Source organism: Mustelus asterias, chromosome 23 (genome assembly GCF_964213995.1).
Source record: "Mustelus asterias chromosome 23, sMusAst1.hap1.1, whole genome shotgun sequence".
Lineage (NCBI taxonomy): Eukaryota > Metazoa > Chordata > Chondrichthyes > Carcharhiniformes > Triakidae > Mustelus > Mustelus asterias.
The window spans coordinates 59,228,616-59,247,684 of NC_135823.1; the positions used below are offsets into that span (position 1 = coordinate 59,228,616).

General features: G+C 43.6%; 1 protein-coding gene across 2 annotated transcripts in view; it reads left to right on the forward strand.

Annotated features, from left to right (window-relative positions):
* Positions 1–19,069, forward strand: part of gtf3c1 (general transcription factor IIIC subunit 1) — a 97,450-nt gene that overhangs the window by 30,235 nt on the left and 48,146 nt on the right. The window contains exons 12-20 of one of the 2 annotated variants that reach the window (XM_078240740.1): positions 267–420; positions 643–746; positions 2,224–2,408; positions 3,634–3,987; positions 6,351–6,496; positions 7,970–8,067; positions 10,146–10,242; positions 13,304–13,481; positions 14,627–14,731. In XM_078240740.1, the coding sequence (XP_078096866.1) occupies positions 267–420; positions 643–746; positions 2,224–2,408; positions 3,634–3,987; positions 6,351–6,496; positions 7,970–8,067; positions 10,146–10,242; positions 13,304–13,481; positions 14,627–14,731 (1,421 nt within the window). The remainder of the gene's footprint in view (positions 1–266; positions 421–642; positions 747–2,223; positions 2,409–3,633; positions 3,988–6,350; positions 6,497–7,969; positions 8,068–10,145; positions 10,243–13,303; positions 13,482–14,626; positions 14,732–19,069) is intronic. The other variant, XM_078240741.1, reaches the window with a different exon arrangement.

Sequence of the window (19,069 nt, forward strand, 5' to 3'; positions counted from 1 at the left end):
TCTGTGGTGGATTTGCTTGTTGTCTCAACTGAAACGTGTCACTGCAAGCAATTGTGTGGAGAGGGCCTGGGAGGGGGGGGGGGCTGGGGGATGGACTACCTCTGAAAAAGCACTGTTACACATTTAACTAAGTTGCTGAGAATTATATTTGAGAGTTTAGTCTTTGACCATAAAGCCCAGGTTTCTTCCAGGCAACCCAATGACACAGGTTGGCTAGCCCTAGGGAGCTTTGCTTTTCGAGAAAGCTGATATTGTTTCTTCTCCAGGCTTCAGAAGATGATCATGGAAGAGGAGAAGCAAGACGGTGTGGTCACCAGGTGCTGTAAGAAATCTATAGTCAGAATGGTCCAAAAGTTGTCTCAGGAGGGACTGCTCCGACTCTTCCGTACCACCGTCATACAAGATGGCATTAGCAAGAAGGTCAGTATTAAAGCTAATTACTCTCATGTGCACGCTATAATTTTAAATTTGTCAAATTTTGGCAAAATCACCTTATATTGTTCTTAGTAAAAAAAATTAAGTGACTTTTGTAAAGGGCTGTAGTGAGGATCTTTGTACATTTTGTTTTAGTTTTTATGATGGAACCTTCATTCACAGTGTGCACGAAAGTAAGCTTTCTCAGTATGTTTCTATTCTAACTAGGTGGAGTTTGTGGCTCATCCCTCTGTGCTTCCCAATGACCCACTTGTAAAAAGTGCCATTGAGCAAGTTCGATTTAGGATCTCCAGTTCTTACACCGTTCACAGGTTAGTAGCTGATTGGCTTTAAATTCTGCACCTAGTAGGGGTAGGAAATTCCTTATAAGCAGCGATTGCCATTGCGACTTTTACTGTCTTAGAAGAGATGACAGTTGTGCAATGCATAACCTGGAGCTAGGTTCCTGAGAAAGCTAGAGAGATCCCTGACCAACCTATGAGAGAATAGCAGCTTGTCTTTACATAGTCCCTTCAATGTAGACAAAATGTCCTAAAGACCAGTAAGGAATAGGCAATAAATGCTGGCGCAGCCAACGAGGCTCATTAAAAAAAAAACAAAGCGAGGGCATACACAATGAATGGTAGGACGCTAGGACGTACAGAGAACCAGAATGATCTTGGGGTGCATGCCCAAAGATCCCTGAAGGCAGCAGGACAGTTAGATGGTTAACTGGTTAAGAAGGTATTTGGGATACTTGCCTTTATTAGCCGAGGCAAGGAATATAAGAGCAGGGAGGTTATGATGAAGCTGCATAAAACACTCGTTAGGCCACAGCTAAAGTACAGTGTGCAGTTTTGGTCACCACGCTATAGGAAGGATGTGATTTGCACTGGAGAGGATGCAGAGGGGAAGGCGGTGGCGCAATGTTATTGTCGCTGGACCAGTTGGAAGATTCAGACAGGTGATTGACTCAGCAATTAGTCTTTAAAGGTCTGTTACCCTGAAGGATAAATGAAAGAGCTTTACTTTGACGCATTCATGAAGATGAATGGGCACATGCGCCCAATTTTTTTTTTTGTCTTCACAAGCCATGAAATTCAAACTGGACAAGTCACTGAGAAATGGACAAATACCAACAGGACCGAAATAAACAAAATACCGCGGATGCTGGAATCCGAAACTAGAGAAGTGGATGCTGGAAGAACTCAGCAAAAAGTCCAGCTCCGGCCCTGCTGAGTTTTACCAGCATCCTCCTCTTGTTTCAGTTCCTGTAATCAATATGACTGAGTTGTCTGAGCTTTCTGAGGATGGATTACCAGGGTTTGGGGTTACGTAACCTGTAAACACCCAGGGCTTGCGTTCAGTTTTATCTTCATAGCATGCTGAAGTAAAGGCCAAAGAAATCTCTTAGGCAGTTTGATGTTGCTATAATTTGGCCAGTGTCACATATCTATTAGAGATGAGTGCAGCTATCATCACAAGGGTAGCTGCTTAGTTTGAGAGGTTGCGCAGTCTACTTCTGTTAATTCACATTAATGGTTAATTCAAAATGTAGCTACTATGTCAGTCATTTTAACAACATTCAAAGTACTGGATAATTCAATTTATTTTCCAACAAAAATGCAACAAAAATATTGGGACTAGGATATGGGGGAAACAATTCTACCAGTGTCAAAGTTCCATTAATGAGACTGACTTAATAATTCAGGTCACTGTAATCTCCTTGCATTTCTGTGTCTGCTGCATTTGTTAAACGTGTTTTAAGTTAGCGACAACTGTGGGCTGCTTGGACTTTTCATTTTGCAGAATGAAGGTGCTGCAGCTCCACGCTCAGAAAGAGAAGGAGAAACAGACAAAAGAAAATGCTTCGGCGCTTCCATCATCCGGGTCCGAGCAAAGCACTAAAGCCGAGACCACCAGCAAGGGCTCCACGAGCAAAACCGATGAGAAAATGGGCGTCACTCCACTCAAGAATTACCGCCCTGTTATCGGTAAAAAAAAAACCTGCATGACTATTTGGAGAGAGCCACGATTGTTAATTAGCAGTTGCAGAATGGATGTTGTCCTGTTTTAGAGCCTGTTTGCAGGAAAGGATGATTATAACACGAAAGATATTTGGCTCTTCCTGTGGAAAACAAAATGGCGCCAGAGTGAGGTGACTTCTTGCGAGCTGCCCCCAGCATACCCTCGAATTTCATCTTTCACTCCTGTTCTGCGCTTGTAAAACGGAACTCTAACTCTTCTAAACTTTCTAACGATACGATCATATATTAAGCTGATCTTTCTATTGACCCTACCTGTAACTGCAACACTATTCTGCGCCCTGCCCTTTCCTTCTCCCCAATGTACTCTATGAACAGTAAGAAGTCTTACAGCACCAGGTTAAAGCCCAACAGGTTTATTTGGAATCACCAGCTTTTGAAGCGCTGCTCCTTAATCATCAGGTGAGTGACCACTCACCTGATGATGAAGGAGCAGCGCTCCGAAAGCTTGTGATTCCAAATAAACCTGTTGGACTTTAACGTGGTGTTGTGGGACTTCTTATGGTGCCCATCCCAGTCCAACACCGGCATCTTCACATCATACTCTATGAACGGTATGTTTTGCCTGTAAAGCGCAAGAAACAATATTTTTCACTGTATCCCAATACACGTGACAAAATAAATCAAATCAATATCAGTTTAAAATTAAACTCACTACCCTGCTCTCTCCTCCAGCACGTTCTAGTTTTTTTTTTCACTCCTGGGAGCATAAGGTGGTCGTGATCCTACAAACGTCTGCAGAAAGAAATTTCTCTGAGTCTCTCCTAGTCTGAAATTGATGTCCCGCCCCTGATCGCTGACTCCCAACAAATGGAAGTGATCTAACCCAATTCAATTCATTAAATCCCTGAGTCTTTTCTACTCCAGTGAGAAGAATTCCAGTGTTTCAACTCTCTGCACTGTACCTTCTCTATGGATTCAACATTATGTCTACAACAGGGGCTCAGAATTGTACAAAGCATTCTAAAACTTTGGCCTAGCTATTGTTTTCTATTTATGCTTTACTCTCGTACTCTGTTGCTATTTATTTCCCTCTGCCTGATGTGACAGCTGTTGTGTTGCACTAATTTAATGATTTTGCCTGAATATAGAGATCAGCAAAAATATGCATCACTTACACTTTTATGCCTGTAAATTATGCCTGTAATTTTAAAAAATTTCACATTTTGTTCAGTTCCTGGGCTCGGGCGTTCTCTTGGCTTCCTTCCCAAAATGCCTCGCCTCCGCCTGGTCCACATGTTCCTGTGGTACATCGTCTATGGACATCCTCTTCGAAGAAATTCCGAGGGAGCAGCTCCGTCTGCGCCTTCAGCCGGTGCTGCAGAAAATAGTACGAAAGAGGCTTCGGACACAGACGCACCCAAAGAAGCAGCTGTCGCGTCCACATCAAATGAGACCAGTGACATTGATGTGGGTGGGGACAAACCAGCCGCTGATGAAACGCCTGTGGGGTCATCGACCAGAGTTGAGATTGGTGGAGCTTGCCAGTGGGAAGGGGACATAGAACATCTGCACGTGAAAGAGACTGGTAATTTGAGCTTTTGTTATTCTCCAAAGTCACGCTCATTCTGACAGTATTGACATGAAAGAAAGAACAGGTTAAAATAATGCTCCTCAAACAACTCTTGTAACATTAGAGCTTTGTGTTATAGAATCATAGAATCCTACAGTGCAGAAGGAGGCCATTTGGCCTATCGAGTCTGCACCGACCACAATCCCACCCAGGCCCTATCCCCATAACAGGAGGAAATAGGGAGGAAAAAGCTTGATCTGGGTTTCAGACAAAGCTCGGCACAACAACGTGGGCCGAAGGGCCTGTTCTGTGCTGTACTGTTCTATGGTCTTTCTATAACCCCATGCATTTACACTAGCTAGTCCCCCTGACACTAAGGGGCAATTTAGCACGGCCAATCCACCGAACCAGCATGTCTTTCAGACTGTGGGAGGAAACCAGAACACTTGGAGGAAACCCACGCAGACGTGGGGAGAAGGTGCAAACTCCACACAGATAGTGACCCAAGCCAGGAATTGAACCCGAGTCCTTGGCGCTGTGAGGCAGCAGTGCTAACCACTATGCCGCCATGCTGCCCTCATGTTATACCCAATGGAGCAAGATGTTGTCTTAGCACACAATTTGAAACAAAAAACTGTGCAGGTTAGAACAGGACTGGGTGATCTGCGCCATCCTAGTCCTCATTTTAAAACAAAAAGCAAAATAGCAATTACATTTTAACAAGAGGAACTTTAGTTACTGGACAGAGCTCCTAATTAAAATTGGGACCCTTTCCCTGAGAGCTGTATCCATTGGCATGATATCAAGCTAATCTAATGCTAAAGTGCTGTATGATTGTTTTTACTGTAGACTTTTATTGGGTAGGAGCTCAAATGGTATGCACTACCACAAACTTTAATTTGATATTGGTGTTAAAGTTATAGTGCTTGACATTTCATGATTAATCCACATTTGCCATACACCTTTGAGAGAGGACTTGGTCTGATAATTCACTACTGAAAACAGCTCGATGCTGACTGGACGTCAGCATCAAGGCAGTAAATGTTCAGATACATTGCAAAATTTATTGTAAGCCAAAAAAGATCATTTATCTGAACTCTGCTGACAGCGTGTTCAGGTTGTTTACTGCCCTTGGTGAACGTTCAACTTGCCGACCGTATACGAGTGCGCATACACATGACATCAGCACCCATACTGACTGTGAGGTCAACCAGGAGCAGTCTGATTGGTTGAAATCACAGACGGCATTTGAGAGCAATTGGCATCACGTATTCCCCATGCTCGCTGAATAGACAAACAACTTAGACAATATCCAAACTTCAAATTAACAATTTTGCAATTATAAAACTAGTGCTTAAGTACCAGCAATTTGGAATTCATAACTTAAATACTAGAAATTTGGACTTTGGGAGTGACACTGATGTACTAAGCAATGGTGAGATTTATAACCTTTATAATTCCCGTGGGACATTCAAATGTACAATTGACAAACACCTGTGTTGTCACTGAGCAGGTCAAACTTCAGCTCATATCATTAAAAAAAGGTTTGATTGTTTTAAACCAGAGTTTTGAGGCAACTCCAATTGCTCCAGCAATGATTTCTCACTCATCTTCTTTTCCTTTGCAACTCTAAGGAAATCATGATGCCAAACACATCAATCGTCGAACGTCCCAATCTTTGCTGTTAAACATGCAAGTGGCCATTAAGTTTTGTTCATTTGTTAGTGTCACAAATAGGCTTACATTATTAGCACTGCAATGAAGTTACTGTGAAAATCCCCCAGTCGCCACACTCCGCCGCCTGTTCGGGTACGCTGAGGGAGAATTTAGCACGGCCAATGCACCTAACCAGCACGTCTTTCAGACTGTGGGAGGAAACCGGAGCACCCGGAGGAAACCCACGCAGACACGGGGGGAGCGTGCAGACTCCGCACAGATAGTGACCCAACCTGGCGCTGTGAGACAGCAGTGCTAACTACTGTGCCACCGTGCTGCCCAATGCATCTACAATATCTGAAACTACCTCAGTACACTCATTGCGATTTTCCTTTTCCGCAGCCCCACTATCTAGATTGTTATCTGGCCTTGTACTGCTATTTCAAAATATTTGCAACCCTGTAAATCCATTTTTTTTTGACTGAGATGAATTCTGAGTTGTGATTCCAAGCTATTGGTTTTGTGGTTTCAAATGCACACAGGTCTCTGGAGAGAAATATTTGGATCCACTCTCTTGATCCATGCTTTAAGTCTGTTGTCCTAAAAACATATGAAGAAATTAGGCTAGTGTGACCACTGTTTTGAGCATGGCAAAAGCTAGTAGAGGAAGTTGTATTCTGTTTTTTGCAGTTGTGACTGGTCTATTTAACTGTCTTTAACAGTTTATGTGGACGAGGCAACATGGAAGAGATACTGTCCTCCTATCCCTATTCACAGAGAGTTTGGACATGGTTGGGCTCTCATTAGTGACATACTGCTTTGTGTTCCCCTCTCTATCTTCGTCCAGATAGTACAAGTCAGCCACAAGGTAATACAATGACTTTTTTTCTTGAACGTATTGTTATATTGAGTGAGTTAAATGCCATTGACAGCCTAGCTGGAAATAGTACGCCATGGTAGGTGACAGTCATAAGTCATTCTGCTCTTTCTGAAGGTCTCTATTTGTTATAATGTAATATGGTTGAAGCTGTTTTATAAATGTAATAGAAACATGTTGGCATCCTACATGAACCAGGGAACTAACTAACTTTATAGTGATTCCAACGCATTTCATAGCTTTATGTTAGCTAATACATATAAATGAGGAGTAATCAAAGTTTAAAGTTTATTTTTATTAGTCACAAGTAGGCTTACATTAACACTGCAGTGAAGTTACTGTGAAACTCAGCAAATACAAAGAACTCGCGGAGACAGTAAATTTTGGTTGAAGATGTACTTTATTTTGCCCAGGCCTGGTCCGCAGGGAGGGAGAGCCGTTTGGGGCAGTTCAAATTACTCTAAATTATCTGGTTAAGATTTACTGTAATTATACATTTTTCAGAAATCATTTGCCCGCCTACTCTGTCATCCTAACCGGATGAGCCAATCATGTTGGTGTGAATTATTTACCAATAACCATCCTACTCTCTGGCAGCATGAGAATTCATTGGTCCGTAGAATCAGAAAGCTCCCGCCCACTGTCTCTTAGTAATCCAATTACGTAGGTCGTAGAGTTCAAGAGTTCTTTTCCCACTGTCTGCTGAGCAATCTCTTATCAGAAGAAATTGAATTATTCCATTCGTTATAGTGTCTGTGAAACTTGTACTTTCTATAACCCATACTGATAAAAACTGTGCTCTGTCGCTGTATTGTTCTTAAAGAATGTGGTTCGTCTTACTCCATTATGCCTTGGGGCAGTCTGTAGTTGGCCAAGGTGTACATTTTAATACAGAATATATAAAAATGCATGTTTAAATCTTCTAACATTATGCCTTGGGGCAGTCTGTAGTTGGCCAAGGTGTACATTTTAATACAGAATATATAAAAATGCATGTTTAAATCTTCTAACAATGGTCATATGTGTTTCTGTGCGAAACAGTACCTTTATAACTCCTGGCACTTTGTGCTTTTTCTATACCATATTTATTTCTGAAGTAGTCTACCCCGATTTATTAGCTTTTTAGTACCAGGTTATCCTAAATCCCTCTGGCACATATACTTTATAAAAATAAAAGCTAAGTACTGCTGGGTGCTGGTAATCTGAAACAAAAGAAGAAAAGGCTGGAAAACCTAAGCAGTATCTGTGGAGAGAGAAACAGTCCATATGAGTCAGAATTAAAGAGAAAATAATTTCCTTAAATTTAAGCTATATGGGTACTGAGTTTTAACTTTTCTGAAAGTATTTTCGTTATAAATGAGATGTCCCAATAATTACATGAAATTTTGTGGTTAAATTACATACACATGCTTTCCGTGAAGGCGTTTAATTGCTCAAAATATTCTTTTTGCCTCCTTTTAACAGGTTGAAAACCTGGATGAGTTTTTAAATGACCATTACATGAAGCACACTTTAGTCAGGGACTTGCCTCAACCCATGAGGCAGCAACTTCTTTATAAGCGGTAAGGATTGTGAAATGTATTTTCAGAAACAAGCTGTACTCTCGCTGCACAGACGGGTAACTATTTCTTTTAGCATAAATACTGGTTCGCTAACGAACGTGCCGTTTACAAAACAAAAAGAGAACTTGAACACAAGTGCTAGGTGAAATTTTGTACCCCCTGTTTGAGGAACAAAACTCCTGTTACAGGCACCCCCCCGCATTGGCACCACACACTTTCAACCCTGATAAAGGAAACTTTCTAAAGCAAATTAAAACCTGGACATTGCAGAACGTTACCTCTTGGGAGACGAATGTGCCCTTTTCACAAATCAGTCACCTTCCTGAACGAGCTTATCGGTTTTAAGATTCTCCACCCAGTGAGTTTGATCTGAATAATAATTAGTTGTTGCAGTACAATCTGCTATATCTATTTAAATTCATTAGCTGGCGGATTATTTAGCCAAGATGGAGACACTTCAGGATTTTCCGTCACTTGAGTTTGTATGTTTTACAAATGGCATACGAAACTCAAAGTTTCAAGTAGCATGTTCCTTTGGTTGTTTATAATAGACCATACTCAACCAGCCTGCGCTTGCAAAACCCAAAACAACATTTACTGTTAGATGTGATTCCGCGATTAGGTAGCACTTGCTGAACAATCGTGAGTGTGCTAATAACTAAACTAACCAACCTGTTTAAGGTAATCAGTCATGCTCCAAACATAGCCCTTTTACTCTTGCTGGAAGCAACATGCTTCCAACAGGAGTAAATGGGGACCTGTTCTCTATGTGGAAAAGGGATCTTTTCAATTCTTGCTCCTTTTTTGAATTACCTGGGAACTTGGGGAGCCTAAAGTTCCCCATTGCTTTCTCTGTGGCAATATCGTGGCCAATTAGTGTTGGCTTGCCAACCAATCAGCACTTTTATTTTCTCCTGTATTATTGTGATCATTTGAAATTTGGCATTCTTGCATTTGACCTGATGTGTGCAAGACAAAAAGCTTCGGCAACATGTCTCTTTTTTCAGCAATAACGAATAAGTTATTAATTCTTTGAATATTCAGCAGCAATTGGATCCATCAAAACACCGCTTGTCAAGTGAATCTTTTACAGAGTGCTTCTTACAACAATGCAAGAATAATTTGTTAATCAGAGGTGATGCATCCCAGTAAACAACAGTGGTATTATATTTCTGTTTGGAAATGTTGTGAGATTCATGGGAATTTAACACTTTGCTCTTTGGAAACTCAAACAAAAGAAAGACTTGTCTTTACGTGGCGTACTTCACAACCATTTGATGTCCAAGGCACTTTACAGCCAATGGAATACTTTTGAAGTGTTGTCACTGATGTAAAGGAGAGATTGTGGCAGCCAATTTGCTCACAGCAAGATCCCAATGTGATAACCACATAGAATCCCCAAAGTGCAAAAGGAGGCTATTCGGCCCATCGAGCCTGCACTGACTCTCCGACAGAGCATCTTACCCAGGCCCTACCCCTGTAACCCCAAGTATTTACCCCACTAACCCACAGATCCTGGGACACTAAGGGGCAATTTAGCATGTCCAATCCACTTAACCTGTACATTTATGGCTTGTGGGAGGAAACCAGAGCACTCGAGGAAACCCACACAGACACGGGGAGAATGTGCAAATTCCCAAACACTGTCACCCAAGGCCGGAATCGAGCCTGGGTCCCTGGTACTGAGAGACTCCAGTGCTAACCATTGTGCCACAGTGTCACCCCCAGATCATCTTTTGAGGACCAAGTCATCTTTTTTGTCATGTTCATTAAGGGATAACTCACTTGCCCTTCCTCGAAACAGGGACATGGGATCTTTTATATCCAACTGAGGGGGCAGATGGAGCCTCAGTTTAACACCTCGTCCGGCATGTGGCACCTCTGCCAGTGCAGCATTCCCTCAATACTGCTCTCGGATTGTCAGCCTTGATTTTTGTCCTTGAGCTCTGAATTGGGGCTTGAACTTGTAACCTTCTAACCCAGGGGAGAGAGTGCTACCAAATGAGCCGCAGCTGACAGAACAGCAAAGTATATCATCATTGATGCAAGTCATGTGAATTTACTTTTGGTGTTTACAGGAGATACATCTTTTCTATCTTTGAAAGTTTGCAACGTCTTTGTTATATGGGATTGTTGCAGTTCGGCCCAACTGAAAAATTTCAAGAGAAAGATCAGGTAGGCTTTCCAAAAAAAAGTTTGACGATTCTAAAGTCTGAATTTTTTGGTTCTGAATCGTGCTTGTGCTGTTTTAAATCCAGTGCCTGTATCGATGGGTTGAGTGACTGCATTTCAGACAATTACTAATTGTTTTCTTTATTCTTCCACGGGATGTGGCTGCCACAGGCAGGGCCAGCATTTATTGCCCATCCCTAGTTGACCCTTGAACTGAATGGCTTGCTAGTGCATTTTAGAGGACAGTTAGTTTATTTATTTGTGTCACAAGTCGGCTCACATTAGCACTGCAATGAAGTTACTGTGAAAATCCCCCAGTCGCCACACTCCGGCGCCTGTTCGGGTACGCTGAGGGAGAATGCAGCATGGCCAATGCACCCTAACCAGCACGTCTTTCGGACTGTGGGAGGAAACCGGAGCACCCGGAGGAATCCCACGCAGACACGGGGAGAATGTGCAGACTCCGCACAGGCCTTGACCCAAGCCGGGAATGGTACTTGGGTCCCTGGCGCTGTGAGGCAGCAGTGCTAACCCGCACTGTGCCACCGTGCCGCCTCTACCACATTGCTGAGAGTCTGGAGTCACAAGTCGGCCAGACAAGGTAAGGAGGCAGATTTCCTCCCCTAAAGGACTTTCGTGAACTAGGTGGGTTTTTACAAGAATTCATGATATTTTCACCGTCGCTGTGTGGGCCTGTCTTGGCAAGCTACTTTTTTTTTCTCTCCGATGGTTTGAACCTAAGTTTCTTGGAAAGCACGATTGTGCATGTTTTTTGATTCATTCATGGAACATGGATGCCACTGGCTGGCCAGCATTTATTATTGCCCATCCCCAGTTGCCCTTGGAGGGCAGTTGAGAGTCAACCACATTGCTGTGGCTCTGGAATGACATGTAGACCAGACCCGGTAAGGACGGCAGATTTCCCTAAAGGACATTAGTGAACCAGATGGGTCTTTCTGACAATCGACAATGATTTCATGGTCATCAGTAGATTCTTAATTCCAGATATTTTTATTGAATTCAAATTCCACCATCTGCCGTGGTAAATATGTGGGGTCACGGGGTAGAGCCTGGGTGAGATACTCTGTTGCAGGGTCAGTGCAGGCTCAATAGGCCAAATGGCCTCCTTCTGCACTGTAGGGATTCTATGATAAAAACTGACCCGGGATTCGAACCCAGGTCCCCAGAACATTAGCTGAGTTTCTGGATTGATAGCCGAGCGATAATACCACTAGGCCATCGCCTCCCCATGTTAGCTTAGTGTGTGAAAGTTAGAGGAACAAAATTCCTGTTACAGGCACCCAGTATTGGCATCACGCACTTCCAGTTCTGATGAAGAAAACTCAGTTAAAAGAAAATTAAGACCTTGACCTGCAGACCATTTTCCTTCCGATCAAATGTTCCCTTTTCACAAATCAGTCACCTTCCTGTTCTGTACGTTAAGTGACCCAGCTTTGCGTTGTTACAACACTGATCTCGATAGTACCGTCCCAATCTGAGAATAGTTCATCAGTTGAGCCTGTGTTTTGTTGCAGTACGCTGAGTGCAGAGGTTTCCCATTGTTCTGGTGGAAGTCGAGGAAGAGCTGCCAAACAGCCAATAGGTTGTTTCCTGTATGGAGAGAAGAATGAGACATAAATCAGTCTCTGTCCTATCTTGCCTATCCTTAGTATCTGATAATGGTACAATGTTGCAGAGCAGTATAGCATCTCTGAATGGAGGCTTACTGTTTGAAGAATCTGGAAGGTTTGAAAATCATTTTGCATCATGTACCATTCTTGTATCATTTAATACAACAGAAAGCTATCTAACTGGGGACAATGTCCGTCAAGTCCTCGGGTTCAGTTTTATCATAGAATCCCTACAGTGCAGAAGAAGGCCATTTGGCCTATCGAGCCTGCACTGACCCTGCAACTGAGTATCTCACCCAGGTTCTACCCCCTTGGCCCCACATATTTACCCCATTAATTCCCCTAACCTACACACATTGAGACACTAAGGGGCAATTTAGCCTGGCTAATCCGCCTAATCTGCACATCTTTGGACTGTGGGAGGAAACCGGGGCACCCGGAGGAAACCCACGCACACATGGGGAGAATGTGCAAACTCCACACAGTCACCCAAGGCACTGTGAGGCAGCAATGCTAACCACTGTGCCTGCGTGCTGCTTCATTCAGTATCTAAATTCCATTTAATACATAATATAATCCTTCTACAAAATTATACTTGCAGTTGTAATTAAGCTTAGGGAAAACATACTGAGGTGCGTTCGCCTATATTGCCTTGTACTTTTTGTTTGCCTAACATTATTTTAATTTTAAATAAGATTTTGTATGTTTATAGTTTAACTTTAACTTCAAAACTCTTCATTTTCGTAATGACTTCATTTGTTTTTCCAAAGGCTTGGCTATTTATTTAATAAATATGTGACACGCACTCAGGCGTAATAGATTTTCTTCCTTTTCACATACTGGTAATTTTCACACTTGGGGAAAGAGACAACCAGCCTTTCACAAAGCACCTGCCCGTGGTAGCTTTTTAAACAGGATGACCTCGTGAAATCCATCCTGCCGTGTTGTCCTCCCATCTCTGCCAGTGTCCAGCTCTCCTGCCACACTGACGTGGCTGCATTGCTGAGCTGCTTAAATCATTCCACTTTGTGGGACTATTAGGGCAGCACAGCGGTTGGCACTGCTGCCTCACAGCGCCAGGGACCTGGGTTCGATTCCTGGCTTGGGTCACTGTCTGTGTGGAGTTTGCACGTTCTCCCCGTGTCTGCGTGGGTTTCCTCCGGGGCTCCGGTTTCCTCCCACATCCGAAAATGTGCGGGTTAGGTGGATTGGCCATGCTAAATTGCCCTTTAGTGTCAGGGAGACTAGCTAGGGTTAATGCATTGGGTTATGGGGATAGGGCCTGGGTGGGATTGTTGTCGGTATAGACTCGATGGGCTGAATGGTCTCCTTCTGCACTGAAAAGGTTTCTGTGATTCATTCTATGATTATTTGGCATAATATGAAAAATCTGAAGCTGCAAGCTGACCTCTGATTGTTTTCTTTCCCTCTAGATTTTTGTTTATATCAAAAAGAATGCCATGATCGTTGACACTACTAGCTGTGATCCACACTACAACCTGGCCAGAAGCAGCCGGCCGTTTGATAACCGCTGCTATGCTCTAAACAGCTTGCAGGATGTAGAAAGCTTCTGGTTCGATCTTATGTGTGTCTGCCTGAATACACCACTAGGTAAGCGCAGTTCCAGACCATCCATTCTTACTCAGTAGTCCCTACTCTCTTTCATAGAATCATAAAATCCCTACAAGTGCAGAAGAGGCCATTCGGCCCATCAAGTCTGCACCGACCCTCTGACAGAGCATTTTACCCAGGCCCACCTCCCCCGCCCTATTTCTGAAACCTCTCACATTTTACCATGGCCAATCCCATCAACCTCTACACACCTTTGGACTCTCAGGGTTAATTTAGCATGGCCAATCCACCTAACCTGCACATCGTTGGACTGTGGGAGGAAACCGGAACACTTGGAGGAAACCCACGGAGACACGGGGAGAATGTGCAAATTCCTCACAGACAGTGACCCGAGGCTGGCATTGAACCTGGGTCCCTGGCACTGTGAGGCAGCAGTGCTAAGTACTACACCACCATGCCTTTCTTTCCCCTCAAACTTGTTGCAAGTTAAAGAGATTGTAGATCTGTTCACTCCAAGTTTGACTGCAGCCGTGCTGAAAGTAATTTTTGTCCTTGAAATGTCCACCAAGTTATTGGATACTCTTTAAACCACATTTCTATAGATATGTATTCCTGCTCTGTATCAGTCCAACCGAGAACTATCAACCAGTGAATTCGCTTGTTCAATACACCATAGTTCTGTGTCTGGGGTCTTTTTCCCCGACTCCTATGCTACAGCTGATGAGAATGTCACTTCAACTGTACTTGTTTTTTAAAAAAAGCAAACAACATTCAATCACTTATAGAATATCATCGAAACTCTACAGTGCAGAAGGAGGCCATTTGGCCCACCGAGTCTGCACCAACCACAATCCTACCCAGGCCCTATCCCTACAACCCCACACATTTACCCCGCTAATCCCTCTAACCTACGCATCCCGGGACACTAAGGGGCAATTTAGCGTGGCCAATGCACCTACTCTGCACATCTTTGGACTGTGGGAGGAAACTGGAGCACGGAGGAAACCCTCGCAGGCATGGGGAGAACGTGCAAACTCCACACAGACAGTGACCCAAGCCGGGAATTGAACCCAGGTCCCTGGAGCTGTGAGGCAGCAGTGCTAACTATTGTGCCACCCCTTGATAACTTCCTGATTGTAAATTTTAGGAAACTAGGCTGATGAATATGTTTCTTTCATTTTCAGTCTGCAGTGGGTCAGAAGGAGCGCCAAGGGCAGATCCGAAAGCACAGTGGTTAGCACCGCTGCCTCACAGCGCCAGGGAGGACTCGGGCCCAATTCTGCTCTTGGGTGACTGTCTGTATGGAGTTTGCATGTCCTCCCCGTGTCTGCGTGGGTTTCTTCTGGGCACTGCAATTTCCTCACACACTCCAAAGATGTGCAGGTTAGGTGGATTGGCCATGTTAAAATTGCCCCTTAGGGTTCCAAGATGGGCCAAATAGCCTAATTCTGCTCCTATATCTTATGGTCTATGGTTCTATGGTATGTGTAGGTTAGATGGATCAGCCAGGGTAAATGTGTGGGGTTACGAGGAAAGGGTGGGGGAGACAGCTTGGTTAAGATCCTCTGTCAGAGAGTGGGTGCAGACTCAGTGGGCTGAGTGGTACCCTCTGCATTGTAGGGATTCTATAATCGGCTGGATTTGGTTATGTGCTTGCTGATTTTGACTGTCCTTTGTCTAAATTTATTGCAACACCGTGCTATGCGTAGTTTGGCCACATGGTGTCACTGCCGAACTACAAGGGGAAGAAACAAAGTTTAAAATTTTGTTCAAGTTCTCTCTTAATTTCAAACCTGTAACACCGCAGTGTAGAGTCATAGAGTCGTAGAGGTTTACAGCATGGAAACAGGCCCTTCGGCCCAACTTGTCCATGCCGCCTTTTTTTTAAAACCCCTAAGCTAGTCCCAATTGCCCACATTTGGCCCATATCCCTCTATATCCATTGTACCCATGTAACTGTCTAACACTTTTTAAAAGATAAAATTGTACCTGCCTCTACTACTACCTCTGGCATCTTGTTCCAGACACTCATCACCCTCTGTATGAAAGAACTGCCCCTCTGGATCCTTTTGTATCTCTTCCCTCTCCTCTTAAACCTATGCCCTCTAGTTTTAGACTCCCCTACCTTTGGGAAAAGATATTGACTATCTAGCTGATCTATGCCCCTCATTATTTTATAGACCTCTATAAGATCACCCCTCAGCCTCCTACGCTCCAGAGAAAAAAGTCCCAGTCTATCCAGCCTCTCCTTATAACTCAAACCATCAAGTCCCAGTAGCATCCTAGTAAATCTCTTTTGCACTCTTTCTAGTTTAATAATATCCTTTCTATAATAGGGTGACCAGAACTGTACACAGTATTCCAAGTGTGGCCTTACCAATGTCTTGTACAACTTCAAGACGTCCCAACTCCTGTATTCAATGTTCTGACCAATGAAACGAAGCATGCTGAATGACTTCTTCACCACTCTGTCCACCTGTGACTCCACTTTCAAGGAGCTATGAACCTGTACCCCTAGATCTCTTTGTTCTGTAACTCTCCCCAAAGCCCTACCATTAACTGAGTAAGTCCTGCCCTGGTTCAATCTACCAAAATGCATCACTTCACATTTATCTAAATTAAACTCGATTGTCAGCCCACTGGCCCAATTGATCAAGATCCCGTTGCAATTGGAGATAACCTTCTTCATTGTCCACTATGCCACCAATCTTGGTGTCATCTGCAAACTTACTAATCATGCCTCCTATATTCTCATCCAAATCATTAATATAAATGACAAATAACAGTGGACCCAGCACTGATCCCTGAGGCACACCGCTGGTCACAGGCCTCCAGTTTGAAAAACAACCCTCTACAACCACCCTCTAGAAGCCAATTTTGTATCCATTTAGCTACCTCACCCTGGATCCCATGAGATTTAACCTTATGCAACAACCTACCATGCAGTACACTGTCAAAGGCCTTGCTAAGGTCCATGTAGACAGCATCAACTGCACTGCCCTCATCTACCTTCTTGGTTACTCCTTCCAAAACTCAATCAAATTTGAGACATTATTTTCCAGTCACAAAACCATGCTGACTGTCCCTAATCAGTCCTTGCGTCTCTAAATGCCTGTAGATCCTATCTCTCAAGATATCTTCCAACAACTTACCCACCACGGATGTGAGGCTCACTGGCCTGTAGTTCCCAGGTTTTTCCCTGCAGCCATTTTTAAACAAAGGCACAACATTTACCACCCTCCAATCTTCAGGCATCTTCAATTATAAATTGAAATGTTTACACTGTCACATGCACTCAGAGTCCCTGCAGCGACTTCCATTTTGACTGAACTGATTGTCCCACAGCATGATTCGCTGCAGTGTACTCCAGTATATTTCTGTATTCAAGCTGTATTACCTTTCTGCATCTATAAAATCGTAAAGCATCATATTGATTTCTTTCTTTGTTTAACTGTTTCATTATAATATATTTTCTAATGCATGTTTGCTAGTTAACAATGATTGTTCCTCTAAGCCACCTCTAAACTACAGACCACAAGTTAGTTAAGTTTAGATTTATAAAACCATGTTGAAGTTTTTCCAAAGCATGCTCCAGATGTACACATTTGATCTCCAATGCCTTGTCATTTCTATAGCACTGTGCTTTCATGAAGATTTATATTTGAAAATTGCCAGTAGTTCCACTCAAATCTACTTGGAGTTTGGCACAAAGCATATTGAATTGATTAATTACATCTAATAAGTGTCATCCGTGTGACTGAACCAGTAAACACTCAGTAGAGACAGGGAGAGTGGGTGGCACAGTGGTTAGCACTGCTGCCTCACAGCGCCAGGGACCAAGGTTCGATTCCCGGCTTGGGTCACTGTCTGTGTGGAGTTTGCACGTTCTCCCCATGGCAGAAGGAGGCCATTCGGCCCATCAAGTCTGCACCGATCACAATCCCACCCAGGCCCTATCCCCATAACCCTATGCATTTACCCTAGCTAGTCCCCCTCGCACTAAGGGACAATTTAGCATGGCCAATCCACCTAACCCACCCATCTTTGACTGTGGGAGGAAACCGGAGCACCCGGAGGAAACCCACACAGACACGAGGAGAATGTGCAAACTCCGCACAGACAGTGACCCAAGCCGGGAATCGAACCAAGGTCCCTGACACTGTGAGGCAGCAGTGCTAATCATAGAAATCATAGAAACCCTACAGTGCAGAAGGAGGCCATTCGGCCCATCGAGTCTGCACCGACCACAATCCCACCCAGGCCCTACCCGCTAATCCCTTTTTTTTAAACCCACTAATCTAACCTACGCATCCCAGGACTCTAAGGGGCAATTTTTTTTTTTTAACCTGGCCAATCAACCTAACCCGCACATCTTTTGGACTGTGGGAGGAAACCGGAGCACCCGGAGGAAACCCACGCAGACACGAGGAGAATGTGCAAACTCCACACAGACAGTGACCCGAGCCAGGAATCGAACCCGGGACCCTGGAGCTGTGAAGCAGCAGTGCTAACCACTGTGCTACCGTGCCGCAGCTAACCGCTGTGTTACGTTAAAAGATGCAACGTGAGCGTGATGTTTCTATTTTACACACGCAGATTATAGAGCGGGGCATTTACACTGGTCCATTAGATAATGAATATGCTGCTATGAGACCATAAGATGTAGGAGCAGAAGTAGGCCATTTGGCCCATCCAGTCCGCTCTCCCATTCAATGAGATTGTGACTGATCTGATGTGATCATCCTTGACTCCACTTTCCCACCTTATCCCCATAACCCTTGATTCCCTTACCGATTAAAATCTGTCCATCTCAGCTTTGAACACACTTAACAGCCCAGTCTCTACAGCCCTCTGTGGTAAAGAATTCCACCAATTCACTACCCTCCGAGAGAAGAAATTCTTCCTCATCTCTGTCTTAAATTGGCGTGATTATGTCCTCTGATCCTAGACTCCCCACAAGGAGGAACAACCTCTCAGCATCTACGCTGTGAACAATGTGGTGCATCTCCCCTAGATCACTTCAGAATTTGTGCTGGGGTTATTTCTGTGGTGGGTGAGGCCCTGCGTATGCATAAAATAATTAATATAGGAATAAGGAACCTCGAGTGCTGAATGGCACAGTAATAAAGAGCTTTGGTCAGCAAAGGGTTCCGAGGATCATTGTGAACAAATCCCTGGAATATGGTAAAAATCAAAAGTGATTGTGTGTCGGTGAATACAGTGTTGTTATTGTTATTGTCTTATCTGGCGTCCGTCTGTGGTTCTGGTCACCTAAAAGATTCTCAACAGTTTAAAGAGAGGAGCAAGATGGTTACAGGTATCAGCGATTACGCAATGTACAAACACAACCAAAGTTCAGACTTCCATTGGGAAAAGGAAGAAGTTTGAGAAAACCCAATTGACCTGTTCAATATCATAAGAAAATGACAAAATTGACCCAAGGAAATTCTGGTACACTTAATTAAAAATCAGGAATAAAAACACTCAGCTGCAAATACACAGCCGATTGCGAGAAACTAAGTTTATATTTCAAATTTTTCAGCAATTTGTTTTTTTACAAGAGGAGTAATTTGGGTAGTTTGACAAAATTTTGTTTGTTACCCAAAGCCTTGAGCATGAAATAAGTT